This window comes from Vigna angularis, chromosome 8 (assembly GCF_016808095.1).
Source record: "Vigna angularis cultivar LongXiaoDou No.4 chromosome 8, ASM1680809v1, whole genome shotgun sequence".
In the NCBI taxonomy this organism is placed as follows: Eukaryota; Viridiplantae; Streptophyta; class Magnoliopsida; order Fabales; family Fabaceae; genus Vigna; species Vigna angularis.
In genome coordinates, this window is record NC_068977.1 from 5,961,994 (window position 1) to 5,982,767 (window position 20,774).

The 20,774-nt window shown below is 31.9% G+C and overlaps 2 protein-coding genes across 2 annotated transcripts; one reads left to right on the forward strand and one right to left on the reverse strand.

The window, feature by feature from the left end:
- The first annotated feature begins 81 nt into the window (after positions 1–81).
- On the forward strand, positions 82–2,499 carry LOC108344526 (uncharacterized). Its single transcript, XM_017582955.2, has one exon. It carries the CDS (start codon positions 82–84, stop codon positions 2,497–2,499), a length of 2,418 nt encoding a protein of 805 aa, XP_017438444.2.
- An 8,889-nt stretch (positions 2,500–11,388) lies between these two features.
- Positions 11,389–18,108, reverse strand: LOC108345330 (cyclin-dependent kinase C-2 C). The gene is made up of 9 exons (XM_017583924.2): positions 17,295–18,108; positions 14,980–15,264; positions 14,480–14,797; positions 13,953–14,180; positions 13,632–13,729; positions 13,054–13,165; positions 12,613–12,972; positions 12,020–12,074; positions 11,389–11,633 (listed from the first exon to the last, which is right to left on the reverse strand). Exons 1-9 carry the CDS (start codon positions 17,646–17,648, stop codon positions 11,626–11,628), a joined length of 1,818 nt encoding a protein of 605 aa, XP_017439413.2. The 5' UTR covers positions 17,649–18,108; the 3' UTR covers positions 11,389–11,625.
- Between the last annotated feature and the right edge of the window lie 2,666 nt (positions 18,109–20,774).

Genomic DNA, 20,774 nt, shown 5'->3' on the forward strand with positions numbered 1-20,774 from the left:
CTGTTTCAGGGGCTCCCTTAGCCATTAATTAAGGAAGTGAAATCTAACAATTTGGTGCTTTCATTGAGCTCATTTTCAGTCATGGCCAACCGACCCACCAACGCAGAACGCTTGGATGATTTAACCATCAAAGTTGATTCTATTCTAGAACAACTTTCTCTTTTGATGGTTCGACCACCTTCCCCCCAACCACACGTTTCTCCCTCAAATTCCAATGCCCCTGACGGGTTCCGCAGACCACACATGAAGCTCGAAGTTCCCAGGTTCGATGGAACTGACCCCATTGGCTGGATCTTCAAAATTTCCCAATTCTTCGACTACCAGAATACACCGGAACAGGAACGTCTTCAAGTCGCCTCCTTCTATATGGACGGACCAGCCCTAAGTTGGTACCAGAGGATGTACCGGAACAACCAGATTCAGACATGGTTTGGGCTCCTTCGCGCCTTGGAAACTCGTTTCGCTCCGTCACTCTATGATGAACCTTCTGATGCTTTATTCAAACTCACACAGAAAGGGACAGTTCAACAATATCTCACAGAGTTTGAACGCCTCGCAAATCGAATAGTGGGTTTACCTGCCACATTTGCCCTGAACTGCTTCATCTCCGGATTGACACCAGAAATCCACCGCGAGGTTCAGGCCCTCCGTCCCGCATCTCTGGATCACGCGACCCAGCTTGCTAAGCTGCAAGAAGACAAAATCGAGGAACGTCGTCGTTCTTTCCGCCCCAAAACTCAGATTCCGGCAACTAATTTCAATACTGCCTTACCACCCGCCACTGCGCCCCCGACACTCCTACCGGCACCCCAACCCCGCATCAACTTTCGCCGCCTCAACCCAGAAGACATGGCCGCTCGTCGGGAAAAGGGTCTTCGCTATAACTGCGACGAGATCTTCACACCATCCCACCGTTGCAAAGGGAAATTTTTTCTCTTCACTACCGAAGACCCTATCACCGATGATTTTACCCCGGATCCTACAATGCTTCTGGATCCACCTTCTCCTACGGCCGTTGCTGACGGAAACCATTCTCAGGTCAGCCTCCATGCTTTCACTGGCGGTGTTGGTTCATCCACCATACGTCTCCAAGGGCAAATCGGCAACAACCCTGTTTCTATTCTCGTCGACGGTGGTAGCGACCACAATTTTATTCAAGACTGGGTAGCCAAATTCCTAGATCTCCCTTCAATCCCATACAACCCCTTGACCGTTATGGTTGGGAGCGGCAATCTCTTACGATGTGATCGTCTTTGCCTTGAGGTCGAACTAAAAATTCAGGAGCACACTCTCCATGTTAATTTCTACATCCTTCCTTTGAGAGGTGCCGATATTGTTTTGGGCGCGCCATGGCTCAAATCTATTGGGCCTGTTCTCATGGATTATAACCACCTTACCATCTCATTTACCCACCAAGGCCAACCCATCACATTAAGGGGGATTCACCATAGTCACACTGACCCACTCTCTAGCCCACAACTCAAACGGTGCATCCAAACTCATAGTGCATCCGAACTATTTACTATCCAAATTATACCCATACATGAACCCACCACCACAAATTCACCGCCCCACACCGCTTACCTACCACCTACCATCAAGACATTTCTCCTCCGTTTTGACAATCTCTTCCACTCACCATCATCATTACCCCCATCTCGTCCATCTGATCACCGTATTCACCTCCTTCCTAATGCTACACCGGTAAACGTCAAGCCCTACCGTTACCCTCATTCCCAGAAAAGTGAACTTGAAAAACAAGTAAAAGAGTTGCTTGACAAGGGCATGATCCAACCAAGTAGGAGTCCGTTTTCTTCACCGGTCCTCCTAGTTCGTAAGAAGGACGGGTCCTGGCGCTGTTGTGTCGATTACAAGGCTCTTAACGTTGTCACTATTCGTGACCATTTCCCAATCCCTACCATTGATGAGTTGTTAGACGAGCTTGGTGGCGCAACATGGTTTTCCAAACTCGACCTTCAACAAGGCTTTCATCAAATATTGATGCATCCGGATGATATTGCTAAGACAACATTTCGTACTCACCAGGGACATTATGAGTACCGCGTAATGCCCTTTGGCCTCTGTAATGCGCCGTCAACGTTCCAAGCTACCATGAACACCATCCTCGGCCCATTTCTCCGTCGATTTGTTGTTGTCTTTTTCGACGACATTCTTGTTTATAGTTCGTCTCTCTCACAACATGTTTCTCATTTGGAACAGGTACTACAATGTCTGTTGGAGAACCAATTTTATCTCAAAATCTCTAAGTGTCTCTTTGCACAAAGGCAACTGGAATATCTGGGACACATCATTTCCGTTGCAGGGGTTCAACCTGACCCTTCCAAGATTCAAGCCGTGCTGGATTGGCCTCCTCTTTCTAACGTCAAGGCTCTCCGTGGCTTCCTCGGCCTTACTGGCTTTTACCGTAAATTTGTCAAAGGGTATGCCAATATTGCCTCCCCTCTTACAAATTTACTTCGAAAAGATGCCTTTGCTTAGACTCCGGAAGCTCAACACGCATTTGAAGCTCTTAAGGCAGCCATGACCCGTGCACCAGTTCTTGCCTTGCCGGATTTTTCTGTCCCTTTTACTGTTGATACGGACGCATCTGGCACAGCTATGGGTGTCGTTCTGATGCAACGCAATCAACCCATTGCGTTTTTCAGTAAGCCATTGATAGTGGCATATTTTACTATGAATTCAGTATTGAATTAGAGAAAATATCAACTCTTTCTCATCCTTTTTACCTTGTAAATCCTAGTTTTCATTTAGTTTAAGAAGTGGTTTCATCCTAAGCTTTAAGTAGATAAATTGATCATTAACCCCTTCATTTATACAAGTGAATTAGTTGGAAGAAGTCTCTGCATCAAATGAAGAGTGCTGGAACCAGAGAAAACAAGAAAACAGCAAAAACAGCAAAAATATGAAGAACCAGAATCTGGAAAAAGTTAGCTGGAGCGCCCTTTTTCCATGGGCGCTGGAGCGGGCTCTGCACCAGGACTGGAGCTAGCTGGAGCGCCCCCTACAAAAGGGCGCTGGAGCGCCCTTTTTCCTGTTTTCGCGCGCTGGAGCGCGGTCTCAAGCGCGGTCTCAAGCGCGCCTGCTGCTGATTTGGCAGATTGGGTTTATTTAACCCCAAATTAGAAGGGCTTTGAGATCTTTGGCATCCCAGACACAAATTCTCTCAATTGGAGCGTCTAGAGGCGAGCTAGGAGCTGTGGGAACAGCCCTTCTTCATCCTTGGGTCCTCCTCCTTCTTCCATTTCCACCATTGTTGTAAGCTCAAGCTCTCCATTCATGGAGAGCTAGTTTCATTCTTGTTGGGGATTGATGTAACCACAGATCTCTTATGTAATTACAGTTGTTTTGAATGATTATATGCCTCTTTCATTGATTGTTAGTGTTTAATTCCTCTACTTAAAGCTTGTATGAGTAATTCAACCATATCATGATTTTAGGGTTTGCTTGATATTGGGAAATATTTGGTGAATCTAGAACTGGATTAAACACCTAAAGGAAATTGTATCTAGGGATAGAACTAGGACCTTTGGTTGTCTTGAATCTCAATTCTTAAAGCGGATGAACTTGTTAGGTTTTCCAAGGGATTGGAGTTTAAGAAGTAAGTCTAGGCTCTCTCTACCAAGGGATTGGGTTTGAGTAAATTAGAAGATTGACATTGGCTAATTAATGAAGAGGAAGTGATTTTCTATACATAAGAGTGAAGTAGGTGAAATCATCCCCCAACAATATCATTCCATAGCATTTCTAATCTTTCCATTTCCAAGTGTTTGCATAATCAAAGATCACTTTTACCATTTATGTTTTATCTTTAATTCAATTTCATGAAAACCACAAAAACATGGAATCATTCTTTAGTCTAAATTAGTTAGTTATTATACGATTGTCTAGGACACGAGTCTCTTGGGAAACGATATCCGGTCTTACCGGTTTTATTACTTGAACGATTTGGTACACTTGCCGAAGTCACAACAGCCATTCAGCCCCAAACTCCTTCATTCTTCCACTTATGTCCGGGAATTACACGCTCTTACTTCAACTGTCAAGAAATGGCGCCAATACTTGTTGGGGTACCCCTTTGTCATTAATACCAATCATAATAGCCTCAAAGAGATTTTGTCTCAGATCATACAAACTCCAGAACAACAACATTACCTTTCTAAGTTACTGGGATATGAGTATACGGTCCAGTACAAGCCAGGATCTCATAACGTTGTTGCAGATGGTCTTTCTAGACTTCCCGATGCTTCCCCTGCTATGTGTTATGTAATCTCCATGCCTAATTTCATTTTTATGGATCAGTTGCGCCAATCGGTACATGCTAGTTCTACTTACATCAAATTACTTGACCGCATACAAACGGATTATAAGTTGCATAATGGGTTGATTGTATTCAAAAATCGTTTATGGTTGAATCCAGATAATACATTCTGCCTCAAGCTTATTGATGAATACCATAGTACTCCAATTGGTGGCCACATGGGCATAACTAAAACGATGACTCGACTATTAGCAAATTTCTATTGGGATGGACTCCGTAAAGACATTAAAATCTTCATTCAACAATGCTCTATCTGCCAACAAGTGAAATCTAGAACACACAAACCAGCTGGCCTTCTGCAACCTTTGCCAGCACCTACAACTGTGTGGGAAGATTTATCCCTTGACTTTATAACTGGTCTACCCTCTTCTCAAGGCTTCACAGTTATCTTGGTTGTTGTAGACCGTTTTTCTAAAGGCGTTCACTTAGGACCTTTGCCACCTCACTATTATGCTTCTAAGGTGGCTCATTTGTTCCTTGATATTATCTGCAAATATCACGGTTTACCCCGCAGCCTTGTATCCGATCGCGACCCCATATTTATCAGTAAATTTTGGCGCGAATTATTTCGCTTATGTGGTACCAGACTGCGCATGAGCACATCCTATCATCCAAAAACGGACGGCCAAACAGAGGTTTTTAACTGGGTCTTGGAGCAATACCTCCGTGCCTTCGTTCATTCCAATCCCTCTCAATGGTCTAAGTATTTAGCTTTGGCGGAATGGTCTTATAACACTTCTACCCACTCTTCCACGGGGTATTCTCCTTTCCATATTATTTATGGCAAACCAGCTCCATCCATTCCCCATTACTTACTGGGTTCATCCTCTGTCGAAGTTGTTGATACATTATTGGCATCGAGCCAAACCCTCTTAGCACAATTGCAGCAAAAAATAATTAAAGCCCAAGCCACTATGAAGCATTATGCAGATCTCAAACGACGTGATATGTCTTATGAGGTAGGTGATTTTGTTTATGTTCGCCTCAGACCATATCGACAATAGTCTCTTTCTGGTTCTACTTATCACAAACTTTCCAAAAGGTTTTATGGTCCTTACAAAATCTTGGCCCGAATAGGTAAGGTTGCTTATCAATTGGATTTACCACCTGAGTCTAAAATTCATCCAGTCTTCCATTGTTCCTTGCTGAAACGTCATCATGGTCTTATCCCGGACCCCACTCCACTTCCTTTGAAGGCCTTCAACCAACAACCCGTAATTAGGCCTTTGGCGATTTTAGATACTCGAACGGATGATTCAACTGACCCTCCAACCAAAATGGTCCTTGTTCAATGGTTTGGTCTTTCACCTGATGATACTAGTTGGGAAAAGTGGGCACAACTCAGTTCTGATTATCACCTCGAGGACAAGGTGATTTTTCCAGAGGCGGACATTGTTAGCAAGCCAACTATAAGTCATCCAAATAATGCAAGGCCCAAAAGGATTACTACCACACCAGCCCATTTGAAGGACTATGTTCCATAAAAACCTCTTTGTTTCTATAAGTGCCTCACTGCATCAGAATAATTCAGTTATGCATTTTGGAAGATTTGCTTTTGATCTTTGTAGATTTCCTTACCCACCAAATCAGGAATACCCTTTAATTGTAACCAACTGTGATATGAATATTCCTTGTAATGGCTTTATATAGATTTCGTATGAATGAAAAGAGGAGGAAAAATTCTATCATCTCTGTCTCTTCCCTTATTCTGTTTCAGGGGCTCCCTTAGCCATTAATTAAGGAAGTGAAATCTAACAAGTAGCTTCACTTTTTTTTAATGAATTTTTCTTGGATGGAAGAATATGATATTAATGGATCCATTTAATACACTTCATGCAAAGCATTTCAATACCTAGATGAAAAATAGACAATTTTTGATGAAAATTTTGATGAAGGAAAATAACTTCAGCTCTTTGTCATCTTCTTATGTGACTTGCATTTTTTTGTTAGATGAAAGAGATAAATATTCTTTACAACCTAGAATAACATTTTTGTGTTTTTTATTTTGGTACTAAGTTAGTTAACATCTATACATCTTATCATCTAAAATTATTTATATTTTATCAAGGATAAACAAAGACTACACAGTATCATATCGTTTATCAAACCAAACATTTTCATTTTTCATTATTTGTCGTGTATTAAAATCGCATATTAAAATAAAATCAAGTTCAAAATCTAATAGCTTGAAAAGCTATTAAGGAAAAAAAGACTATTAAAGTGTGGTGTGTTTAAAAAAATAAAAGAAAATAATTGGTTTAATAGATCAACATATTTCGTTTTTATTATAATAAAAATAAATTATAATCTTCATATAAAAAGTTAATTTTATTAGTTTTATTTGAATTTCCTAAATAATAATTTAGGTAATTAAACATATATTTAATCTTTAGTATATAATATTAATTGATAATTATTAATATTAATATTTTTTTAATTAAAAATTATTTATTATTTAAATATTTGGTTTTTTATTTATGTCGTAATTAAAATATTGTATTCTAATGAGAAAATTAAAATTCCTTAACTTCAAATTACCTTAGAAAAACAAAATGTTAGAAAATGAAATTATACATTATATCAATTTAAATTGAATGCATTTGAATGTCTTAAAATTTGTGAAATTATATATTCAAATGCAATCATAATTTTATGAATGTGAAATAAACTCTTCCATACAAGTTTTGGATAAAGTTATTGAAATTGTGAGAAAACACACGGGTTGAATAATGTTTTCTAGAACTTTCGTGAAGATTTAAATATGATGTAGGTAGCATTTGAGAGTTAGTAATACTTCGTCTATAAACATTATTTTGCAAAGATTTTTTACAGGACTAACTCAACTTTCTCCAAAGATATACAAACAATAAGTTGTTGAAGATGTAAATGGTAGTTGATAACTTTAGGCTAACTCGAGCACTTAAGGAGATTGCTTTCAACAACAATCAATAGTTTACCTAGAGGACTACAACACACAAACAATTTTATACTGGTTCACCTATTAGGGCTACATCCAGTTCTCCTCTAAGTTAACTTAGAGGATTCCATTAAATATTCAATGAAGTACAATTGAGTGTTTTAAATCATTCCTGGTGTTCCTAGTTCTATTAAGTAATCATCGTTTATTTCTTACTAGTTGAGTTTGACTCACTCCTGATTGTGTAGTACTATTAACCACTTCTAGTATCCCTAGACGATTCTAGTATCATTGTGATACATCGTCTAGTTGAGTTTTACCCAATTCTGGTTTTCCTAGACAGTTCCAATATCATTGTGATGCATCGTCTAGTTGAGTTTCACCCACTCTTGGTTGTGAAGTATTTCACCACTTCTGGAATCCCTAATCAGCGAATAACATCCAATTACCCTAGACTAGTTGAGTATTTGCACCACTCCTGATTTTCCAATCAACAGGTAGTTGTTAATTACCTTTGACTGGTTGAGTATTCGCACTACTCCTGGTCTCAGTCAACGAATAACCTCCTGTTACCCTAAACTCGATGAGTATTTGCACCACTCTTGATCTAAGTCAGTGAATAACACCCTAGACTTATGAGTATTCGTACCACTCCTGGTACTAAACAACCTTGCCTAGATTTCCTTAACTCTCTAGAGTTAAGTTGTAAGTGTTTTGATTCTCTCCAGAATTGCAATCAACGATTGCTTACAAGTCATTTAAATTATTACTCTGGTAGAGAGGATGTGATTACAATACAAAGTAGTCTAAATCCTCGTAGGTGTTTCTCTCCTTACTCTTTTTTCTCATCTTACAAAAGTAAGCAAATAATACAATGAAGCTCAAGAGAATTGCTTAACTTTTCCCTTTTTCTTTTTCTCTCTTCTCTTCGCTCACAAGGTGAGTGGATATGACAATGAGGCTTGAGAGAATTTCTAGGTGTTTCACTCAATTTCTCTTTTCTTCCTTCAAGTGGATATTATGATGAAGCATGAGAGTATCTTTCTTTTCTTGAGCTCTTCTCTCCTACTGTTTCCTTGGTTAGAGGAATTTTGCCTTTAGTAGCTCCAAGAGATTTCCTTGCTCAATTGATGATGGTATATCTTCATACTTATCTCATCTTCCCCATCATCATTTTCTTCTTCTTCTTATCTTCTATTTATACACCTTGATGATATAGCCATTATGACGAAACTTTTCTTGAGATTTGGCAATATGATCGTTTGACAAAGCTTGTCTTGAGATCTGTTCTTTTCTAGCTATTGGTGTGGATGTTTGTCAAAGGATGAAGTCTTTTGTCAGACGTGCTTTTCAAAGCTTTTATCAAAAGGAAACTTGACTTCTCATTTGGCACAACTTTTGATAAACTGATCAGTTCTTGTTTTATCTTCAACTTTTATTTTGATACTTACAAGAAGAGGTAACCGATCATTTGTAGCAATTGTCCTGCACAAGATAAAATAGAAGTTTGTATAACAAGTATGCCCTATTTCTTATTCATTTTGGTGTTTTCAAAAACTTTCACCGTTGGTACAAGATTCTATGTTTTCCATTGTTTTGTTTGTGTGTTTGACTGATGTCATATAGTCTGTAAGATACTTCTTCTTGGTTAGTGTTTACTTATTGTCTTCATGTTTTGTTTAGGAATAGGTATTGTATCATGATTTCCTAGGATACGAATATTCCGTGAATGTCTTTCTTGTTACTAACACTTACTACTGATTGTGTAGACTACTTATCAGATATCACTTTTGTTGTTTTTTAACGTTGAGTATTTAAAGTCATTTAATGGTTGTTCAAAACAATAAAGTGCTTTTTGATTTCCTACCATTGAGGTAGCATTTGACAATCAAGCTTTTTCTCTTAATTGTCGAAGTAAAGCATTTGATTAAAGACTTCATCGTTTATCGAAGTAAGGTTTTAGCTCATGGTATCGTTTAGAACGAGTAAACGCTTCTTGTGATTTTGTCTTTTTAGACAGACAATGTTAGCTTTGTTTGCGTTTTCTCTAGTGTCTTAAGTTTTAGTCTTTTAGTGTGTTTTATCAATGACATCGTCTTTACATTGTTTTGTTTTTCCGAGAGCTAAACTGAACAACCTTTAGGTATGATAAGCTTTACGCATTTAGCTTCAACTCTCTTAGACGCTTTTGACTTGATAGTCGTTTAACATTGCGTTTGGGTGTTTTGACTTAATTATTTTTCTATTTCCTAAGATCCTAAGTGTTTACCTTGTTTGGCCTGACTTTAATATTTTGTTTATGTTTTCCTATTGTTCCTGAGTGTTTTCTTAAGGTAGTTTAATCTTATTTCTCCTATGTTGTATTCAATTAGTGTTTTAGTTTTCTACTTGTCCTATTCTCCTAATTTGGTAGCCTAGTTTGACTTTCTAAGGATTTTTTGTTGTGTTAGACTTCTTTTAGAGGATCGTCTATTTCTTTTTTTCTTAGTGATTTAAGGTATGTTGTGTGGATACATGTACTTTCCAATTTTAGGGTTTTATATTCTATCGTTTAAGGTTTGTTTTCTATTATTCTATTCTATGAGGCTTTCTATTGTGTGGTTATTTGTTCTTCTTAATTTCATATTTTTTATAGCTTTTAATGTTCTTTCTCACTCAGAGTTTTCTATCCTGAGTTTTTCTATTCTTCTATGGAACTTTTTCGTTGCCTTTTCTAACTTAAGGTTTTTTATCCTATGAGTTCTTTTGTGGAACTTCTTTGTGGTTTTATATCCTATAAGTTCTCTTATTCTCTTATGGAACTTCTTCGTTTTATATTGTTTAGTTAAACTTCAACGTGTTGTTTAGTTAAACTTCAAAATTAGATTCTTATAAACGAGTTTGTCTTATCATCCAAAGTTCCTATACACAAACTTGTTTTATCCTAACACTTATACTAACTTTGACTAGAAATCTCTCTATTAATTAAATGTGAGTATATGTATTACCTAGTTCTTTAATTGGATATAAGGAAAAGAATAAATGTATACATATTTGTCATGTACTTGTTCCCGTACCTTTTTCGTTCTCATATGCATCCTATTTTAAATTCCTAAAATCCCTAAAACACTCATAGTTGATAGGTAGCTTAAAACAATTATATTCTTGTTTTCTTAACTTGTTTAAAATTTACAAAGTTTACTCTGAAAAAACTAACACTCTTTTCGTAATTTTGATAACATACTTTTATTTGTGTGATTTTGTTCAAATGGTATAGATTTTAGGAAATACAGACCTCAAGTTTAATCCAACCATTTTCAACATGCTTAATTATTTCTACCTGTTTTAGTATTTTTATTTATTTTTAGATGAAAATGTTTGACTTTCAATTGTATGGGTCAATTCAACTACGTAAACCTTTGGTTTAGTATGTAATATTAAAAATTAGTTTTACTTTGTTCTCTTTTCACTCATAACTTTGTTTTATTTGAAAAACCTTTATTTCACTAAAAAAATTCAATATCTTTCAACACTTCAACTGATTTGATAAATCTATTTAAATATCCAAGATGTTTGTTTTCTTGTTATAACTTTAATTATATTGTGTGATTTCATTCAAATGATTAAGAAATATTATTATCAATTTCATTAAATCAACACATTTGATTATTTTTATTTTTTTATAATTATTTACCTTATAATTATAATTTCTTTCTTAATATTTGACATTAAAAAGAATATATATATATATATATATATATATATATATATATATATATATATATATACTTTTTTACATTACATCTCAATAATTTTGTTTATTTTTATTTTTTTGTAAAAAAACTATTTAATTAGTAGTTGAAATAGTAAAAGAGAAAATACAAGTATACTCATTACCTAATAGACATAGACATGAGGATGAAACATAAAATTTATACTTATTAAATATGATGAAAAATGAATTTTTATTTTAGAGATAAAGATAGAGATAATAAAACACACTAAGGTATAAAGTATTTGTTTATATTGTTTTTCTTTTCTTAAAACCAATCTTACACTTAAGACAAAATTTGCAAATGTGAGGAAAGTGAAATTTCATGAGAAATGTAAAGCATTATTGTATTGTATCATCTTCCATTTTTTGCCTTGTTGCATGTATATAGTGTAATCTTGTTTTTGAATGTTAATAATGTTAATGATTGAAGGGTATGAAGAATTAACTATAGTGTGATCAAAAGGAGGGAAATGACACCAAGATGCCAATAGGGGTGAAGTAAAAAACTAAAATGGTTCAAATGTCCCTACTAAAGTTCATCAACAGCATAAATGTTTTCTATAGTCACCCTTGTAATGATGAAGATTACACCACTTTCACAATCCTTGCTTCATCTCATTTATCTGTAAACAACAATTTCATCATTAGTTCACTTATAATGTCATTTTTTACAATACAATTTTTTATTCACCCCAAATATAAAAGTTACTTCTTTTATTTTACTTTTAATTGTGTTATATATGCAACTTATATAACAATTTTTATAACATTATTATTATTATTTTTAATTTCGTTCTTGTGCATTATTTAAATATACAATACAGATAAGACAATTTAAGTAAAATTTTGTACACAATAGTTTTTTTTTTGTTTTTCTCTATCTCTCCATAATTTATTACATTTTAATTTAGTTATTTGTTGTAATTTATTATGCAAATTATTTCACATACAACATTTTTCTTTTCTTTCTCGTATCTATGAAAATTTTCAAATATAAATGTTTATTTACCTCTTCCAAACCTTGATTTACGAATTGCACGTTGTGCATCATTTTCTCTACGGCCCTGTAAAATGTTAAATATAACATATAAATTAATTTGATATAAATAGAATACGCAAATATTTTAGCTAGCACACTCAAGTTCATTGTCTAAAGAAAAAGATGTCACTATAGTAATTAACATCTAACTTACTTTTTTAACTAAGAAGAAAACAAAATTATAAAACTCGTGTATTTGTCATCTAAGACAATTATAACATTATACCATGTAGTAATTAATGAGTATTTTTTGAATTGGAAATTGATAGGAGAAATTTAATAACAATGAGAAATTAGTGATTAACATTACCTTTAACCAAAAAAATTAAAATAATTAATTTATGAGTTTTCATATTTATGAGTTTTCTTTTTACTCGATATTAAACGTAATTGAATTGTTAACAATAATTTATGGCCATATATGTCATATGTTAATTTTCACTAGTCAAACTAAAACTTATGTTAACTTATATTGACAGTTTAAGATTAATTTAAGTAACAATGGTAAATTTGAAGGTTTTGTGACTTAATAATTTAAAATATTTAGTTGGGATAATGTTTACCTGAGCATTTAGCAATTCAGCAGGATCAAAATCCATGGAAACCCTTTGGTTAGATAAATCATATGTTCCTTTGGCAAAGTTGGTATCTAGTGCACTAATTTTGCTTTTTGATCCATCTGATAGAGTTGATGATGCATCTTGTTTTCTTCTTTTGACCCATGTATAATCATTAGTAGATCCTGAGACTTGTATTGGCACACTGTATCCATTACCATTAACAACATTCATCATTTGGGAGGTCTCAGACATGGTATCCATGGCAGGCTTTGCATGATCTTTGTACATCCCTCCTCCTCTTCCTTTTGTAAGATGTGTTTTACCATCATCTTTATGGCCATTTTGAGAAGTGTTTTGCATGTTCTACACAAAGAACACAAGATAAGTAATTGTAAAAATGATGATATTTAAGTGTTTTATAATATTCCGTTGAAAAATTAGTACCTCTTTTGAGCTTGATTTACCAAAATTGTTTGGATCATGCAAAAGTTTATTGGCTCGTCTTGGTTGTCTTCTTGATGTTGCAACCTCTCTCACTTTACCTTCAATTTTTTTCCTAAGAGTAAGGATCAAGAGTTAGTCCTAAAAATGAGAGAAAATGCATTTGATTTAATTGGAATGAGATATTCCAAAATACTAAAGAGATAGCACATACAACATCATATGAGATAATTACTAATAAAACTCAAACTCTTAATGCATAAAATAATTCAACTCAATAAATAATTATATCTATGACAATGTTTTATGAAGATTAAATAATCAATTCAATACAACAAATATTTACATATTTCATTTTTAATACAATAAAAAAAATTAAAATCTTAGTATAAATTTTTTAATTTTGTGAATTTTGTTTGAACTTCGATAATAATTAAGGTAATCAAACAAAGTTAATAGAATTAAAGTTTTTATACTAAGAAAATATTGTTTTATTATACTGAAAATGAAATATGTCAATATTTATTCTACTAAACTGACTAATTATCCTTTCATAAACAAGAAATACCACAATAGTGTACCTGGATGAATCTTCTTGAACTTTTACATCCATTTCTTTGCTTGGTGGGTATCTTGGGAGATTTGATGGGTTACAAGCGTATGGCTTAGTGTTAAAGTACTATAAAGAATATACAAAGAAAAGAAAATTAGAAATTCAAGTTAGTTATATATGATTGGTCCACATTAAACAAACATCCTAATAAATTAACATTTCTAGCAAAATAATTACGAAGTCATATGCATAAAACATCAACTATTTCTTACAATATAGGATTAAAACAAGAATTTTTCTAAAAAATGAAGAATACATTATACAAAATACAAATCAATGAAATGTTTACCTCAGACATTAAGGCAGATGAGGAAGTTCCTCGGTTGCTTGCATCAATGGATAATAAAGTCTCAAGTAGGTCTATAGCACTTTCAGGAAAATCTGCACATCTTTCTCGAAGAGAGCTTTCATAATTTGTTTGAGGCTTAAACATGGTTGCATGAGGAAGTTTGGTCTTTTTCCAAAACTCCTCAGGTGGAGAACCACACAACTTAAAAATTTTGTGCAATTGTTCAACCTATACACTCAAGAAATACATGCATGTCAAACTATAAAAGTAAGTTTAGTGTTTGTGTTACTTTTAAACTATATGTCTTCTTAGGAAACAATTGCTAACACATTCAATGGAAATTGGTTTTTGTTACATTAGAAACACTCCACATATCGTTTACTATGGAAGATGTTTTACATGACTTTATAAAGTGTAGGAAAAAAATTTATAAATGAAACACAATTTAAGACAATAGTTTATAAACAAAAAAACATATTCAAACTAAAGATAAATTATACATAGCATACATCAATTATTAAAGTTACCTCAGTTCTTCCTTTAAGGATAGGCTTCCCAAGAAAAAGTTCTGCAAATACACAACCAACACTCCATAGATCTACTGACACTCCATAGCTAGTTGATCCCATCAATAGCTCAGGAGGACGATACCACAAAGTCACGACACGACTTGTCAAAGGATTTTTGTTACTTGTACTAATTGTATTTGCTAATCCAAAATCTCCTATCTTGAGAACACCTTCATTGTTTAATAAGATATTTGATACTTTGATGTCTCTGTGCATAATACCACGCATATGACAATGCTCGAGTCCACTTAAAAGTTGTCTCATGTAACATTTTATCTATGGAAAGGAAACATTACACACGAATGTAAACCTAATTCAAATTTGCACTGAGTCTTGTCTAATATATATCAGATAGGATTTATGATTAAATATGTTTTTCGTTTCTAAACTATTTTTAAAAATTATTTCAGTGACAAAATAACACGAGTTTTAAAAATAGTTGAAAGATGTAAACGAACCTGTGATTCAGTGAATACTATCTCAGGACGTGATACTAGGCCAGCAAGATCATGTTCCATGTATTCAAATACGAGGTATATGCTATTTGAGAGGCGAGAAGTGATTATGCCCTCCAATTTCATGATGTTTGGGTGGTCAAGCCTTCGAAGGATGGTTATTTCTCTTGCCATAAACCTAATACTCTCAGGTTGAAAATTGTCAAAACGCACTTTTTTCAAAGCAAATAGCTTCCCAGTTTCAACTTCACGAGCTCGAAACACACTACTATATGTACCTTGTCCAATCTATTAAAAATTAATATATATGTATATAATTATTAGTTCAAAATATCTTAATAGATTTTAACAACTATATATACTCATAAAATAATTATTTTCTAAAGTTAAATGTTAAATAATATCATAATTCATATTAATTTTTAAAATAACATATTAGGAATAAAAAAGAATATTGTGGGGGAAAACTTTAAATGTAAAAATACAACAAGCAACAACTATTACATGAACTAAAGAATAACACTTTAATTGATTTTCAATTACTTTTATGATAAAATTGAAACTTTATCTCAATGCATGGTTTATGTGATGTCAAAATAAAATGTTACAATAAGTAATAAATGTCAACACTAACCTATAATCCTTTAGTTGAAATTTTAAATTTTCTATTAATACTAAATTTTCATGTAGATAAACTATATAATAAATATCAAATACTAGTATGTTAGTTGATTTTTGATAGGGTAAATAATCAATTTTGCCTTCAAATGTGTGTCTTGCAAATACTTTCATCCTTTAATAAGGAAAATTCATAATTAGTCTACAAAATAGGAAACTTTCTAACAACTTTGTCATAACAATCCAAAAGATTATTAAGGTTTCAACACTTTAATTATCAATGATGAGTGTCATTCAAAGTCACTAAAACAAGCCTTCAGATTTTTCTTTTACTTTTAGATTTTCATAAATTTGAGTTCCAAACAACACAACAATAAATAAATAATGCCTCGGAAAAAAAATAGCATCCCAAATAAAAAAAATTAGTCCTTCATGATGTTCTCCTATGTGGTCATCAACATGTGAGGGTTTTTTTTTTTTTTTCATTCAAGGACTAAATTGTCCACAACATGCATATTCAAATATTAATGTAGCAATTTATCTAATTTTTACATTACTCCTTTATTACTGATAAATTTTCTTGCTATGATAAATGTCATCATAACAATTTTCATGATTAAAAGTACTCTACTTTATTTAGTTTTAATATTACCTTTTTTCTATTAAATGTAATACAATATATTATTAATTCAATGACTAATGTTACAAATGTTAATGTAAAATGTTATAATATTAAGAAATATCAATATTAAAAGTTTGACCTTGATAACTTTCACAATATAATTATGTTTAATTAATGAAAGAAAATGAAGATGAAGAAAATAGCAACCAAAATACATTAATTATTTATTTATTTTTCTTTGGTGGGAGACGACAAGAAAATGAAAGAAAATTTTATTTGATTGATTTTTTTAAAATTATTTTCTTAAACAATTATTATTTAATTATAAATTAATTTACAATATGAATTTTATTGAAAATACAAGAATTGTTTTCAAATATTTTAAAAGAAATAAAAGGATAAAAACTTAAAGATGTTGTTCTTCTCATTTATCAATGGAAACTGTTGAAGAGGTTTTAAAGGTCCATCTAAATAATTAATTAAAACGATGACATAGTAAAAAGATAAACAATAAAGTCTTTTTACTTAGACCTTTGAAAACATATCACTTCTCGATGAGTTATGTCATAATGTCTAAACTTTACAACTTTTCAAAACTAAACATAAGAACAAAATTATGATAAAAATATCTCCACTTATCAAACAAGTCTATTTATTTGTTTATTTCAAAACCTATGAAAAATAAAACCTACTCTTAATTATTTTTCTTCTTTCCACCCTCTATTTAATTTAAATAAAAAAAATTATCTTATTTGTTATTTTTCTTCTATCTTACCAAACAACCAAACTCTAAAAGCTGATTTTATAGTAAAAATTAGATGACAACAAATCACAAAATTTTCCAAATTGTGTTTTTCATAGATAAAATTTAAATATAACTTTTGGTGTTGGATTCCTATTAGAATTGAAGTTCCATATGAGAGTAATTTATGATTACTTTTATCATAACCTATATTAACTAGATTGATTATCCACATAAACTTTAGGGATTGAACATGAAAAAGAACCCAAATAACATAAGAAACATAAACACTACACCTATTATTATGATTATGATTATGATTATGATTATTGTTACCTTTTCTAACTTTTGAAAAGAATCTGCTTTGAGAGGGATCCATCCTTGAATGGCTTCTGCTGCAACAGCAGTGAGCCATGGCGGCCAACCAACAGCATTTTGTTCAGCCTCCACGTTTCTGTGAACCAACCCATGCCGTAAGCTAAAAGACCCATTACTCTTCTTTGAACTAATTTTCTTAATCTTGCTGTTGCTGTTGTTGTTTCTCTCATTGTCTACATTTCCTTTAGAATCCAAAATCGTCAATCCAGAATGGCCCCTGCTGGAAGCGCGAATCGACTCTGAAATTTCCACCATTGTAGGGGATGGAGAATAAGTTTTGGCGACCACATTCTTGGAGCTAATGCAACCCATTTGATCAAGAAGAAGATGATCACGACGAAGAAAAAGAAGAAAATGGACGATGGCGATTGTAGGGGAGAATTTCCCCTACATCAACACCTCCAATGTGGTTGCTACACCCAGAACAGAGGAGCTCAGAATACAGGGAGATGAGAAAAACAAGAAAACAGGGGCATTTCGAATTCGACAAAAACAACAACTTTGTTCTTTGTTCCTCCTCCTTTGTTGTTGTTCTTGTCGGTTTTGTTTTCTCTTCTTCCCTGATTTTGAGTCTCTTCGTCTTTGTTCTATATAATTCAATGCAACCCTTTGGGTTTTCCCAAGAGGGTGTGCGAGACGCACATGGAAAAATGGTAGCTTTGTTGTGGAATAGAACAAGGAAACGAACGACCCCCTCCTTCACCAAATTTTCTCTCTCCTCCCCTGTTCTCTCTCTGTCTTCCATTGATTTCGGAAGGAATAAGGGGTTGGAGGAATTTTATGGAGAGAATTAGAAACTCATGGGTCAGAATTGAGTCTGCATTTTGGTTGTTGAAAACTATAGAAAACAAAAATGGATATCATTTGATTAAATAAGAAGAGAGAAAATATGATACTAAGGTATAATATATAACATGTCATGGTAAAGTGGTTAAGAATGACTTCATTACAACATGGATATGATAAAATGAAAACTAGCTTTTATTCTTATTTTTTGTTGTTGCAAATAACACATTATTCCTAAATTATATTGTAAAATTAAAACTATAAAGTATGTTGAATCAATATTTAATTTATTTAAAAAATAAAAATATTATTAGAGTTAATAAAATAAAATATAACTATAATCATAAAATAACTTTATTTATAAATAAACTAGTTTTTTTTATTATCAATATATTATAAATAAATTCCCTATTGAAAATAAAGAATAGTGGTAAGTCAAATTAAATTTATATTCAATAAACATTTTAAATGAAACCAAAGTAATACAGTATTTGAATACTAATAATATTAATATAATGAAAACCATTACTTTCCATTTATTCATCAAACAATAAAAAAAGTGAGTTAACTAAAGTTTTGAAATAATGTTTGATTTTATTTTACACGATAAATTTATAAAAAGATATTTTTTTTCCATTATTTAGAGATTATATGTTTTAAGAAATAATATTAATAATAATATATGTTGACATATGAATGGTTTAATATAAGCATCAGATCTTTCTTAATGAAAAGTTTGGATGCTTACAAATATAATTAATTAATTAAATTAATCATACCATTTGTAATTATGAACCTTCTAAACTATGTTCTATTTAAGAGAGTTATTAGTACATCAATTAGAACCTTCTATGAGATACATTAAATGATTTTTCATTAGTTAAAACAACCAATATTAAGTAGTTTGTAATCTAAGTCACACTTGGTTTGTTTTTACCAATACATATTTAGTAAAATACATTTACCCAAAATAAATATGAACATAACAACCAACATCCAACACGCATCCCTCTATATAAAGAACACAAACAATTCTAGCAACATTTGAAAAATATTAATTTATCTTAAAATCAATTAGAATGCAAACAATGACAAATTCAAACGTAATTAAGATATATACTTATGTCATATATGTTTGCAATGCTTTTGCATTTGTTGCAAAAAAACTTAGAACGAAATTGTTAGACATTTTTTTAACAAACTTAAAATTATCATAAGTGATTTTGATTAAGTAATAAAGTTTGAAATATAAAAGCCTATGTATGTTTTAAGTATCAAATCTCAAAAAATTGCAATTGCTTTATCTGATAACCACAAATATGAAGTAGTTTGTAATATATCTTAAGTTCACGCTTAGACATATGATAATATGTACTCATTAACATTATATAGTATAGTATATATGAAAACTTATAAATATTTATATTATGTTTTGTATATAATGTTCTTTTATCTTACCACTAAAAGATCTCATAAGATATGTCAACATCAAATATATCTAGAAAAAATATATTAAAGTTTTCATAAACCAACAACTCCTATAAAATAACTGTATGAATATACCATCAATCTTTGTTGGGTATCCAAGTGTGAATCTAAGTCTCATATTGGATAGAAATAAAAAAAATAGAGCAGTATATAAAGATGTAAGACCCATTGCCTTAATGTTTTGGATAAAGAGTGATGTCAATCCTTTAGTTACCTTAGATGTTATTAGTGTTTGTATAATCCAAAGAGAAATTAGAGAACTTTCTCCTCAATAGACCCAACAATCTTATATGAATATGAACTTTACTAAAGAAAATAAAAATTATCAGACTTAAGTTTGATAAGTCATGGTAAATATTTAAGATATTTTTATGAAGAAATTTGCATGTAATGATTCATGAAGAATATTTATTACAATTTTCTTTATCTAAAAGGACAAACACTTGATGAATAAAGAACACTTCAAAATTACACAATTCGTAATAAGGATTTTTAATGACTATTTTCTCAATCCTATATAAAAAGAAGATATCTTGAAGAACAAATATTACAAATCCTAAAAAATTTTAAGTGAAAAAGTTTTCAATAAATTTTGCTCTAACCTATGTAATTCTTTTTATAGAATACTTTAGTGTTCTTTAACAATCTCAAAAAGTAAATGCAATATGTAAGGACATTAATTTTCTTTTAGTTAGCATGTTCTGGCAAAAATAGTTGCCTGTCCAAACTATATTCAGTTTTTAGCCGTGGATAAAAAAAATTCCTTATTAGTATTGAAAATCACAATAATAATGAAAATTAAATAAAATAAATGAAATAAGTATTTAATATTATATATTGATAATATAAGAGTAAGGGTAGGTCATATAAAATTTAATAGTCACAATTTTGAAAATATATTAAATTTAAATTTAAATTATTTTACTTTTTAAATATCTATGAAAACAAAAATGAGTTCTCAATCACAAATTCTTATTCTCTAGTTCTCAATTAAGAGAATAGAAAAATATTTTCAAATATGAATCATTATTTTTATATATCCAATAATTTCATATCACTCAAAAATTAAAGTCAAAAATAATTTGCATATATTATCTCCTTCACCCATTTGAAATATTTTTTAAAATTAAAACTGTTATAAAATTCGAATTTTAAAACAAACAA

Coding starts and splice junctions, on each gene's coding strand:
- LOC108344526 (XM_017582955.2), top strand. CDS start 82: ATGGCCAACCGACCCACCAACGCAGAACGCTTGGATGATTTAACCATC.
- LOC108345330 (XM_017583924.2), bottom strand. CDS start 17,648: ATGGGTTGCATTAGCTCCAAGAATGTGGTCGCCAAAACTTATTCTCCA. Junction 14,181..14,479: donor TCCTTAAAGGAAGAACTGAG/GTAACTTTAATA, acceptor TTGAGTGTATAG/GTTGAACAATTGCACAAAAT. Junction 12,075..12,612: donor CTGAATTGCTAAATGCTCAG/GTAAACATTATC, acceptor AACATTTTACAG/GGCCGTAGAGAAAATGATGC.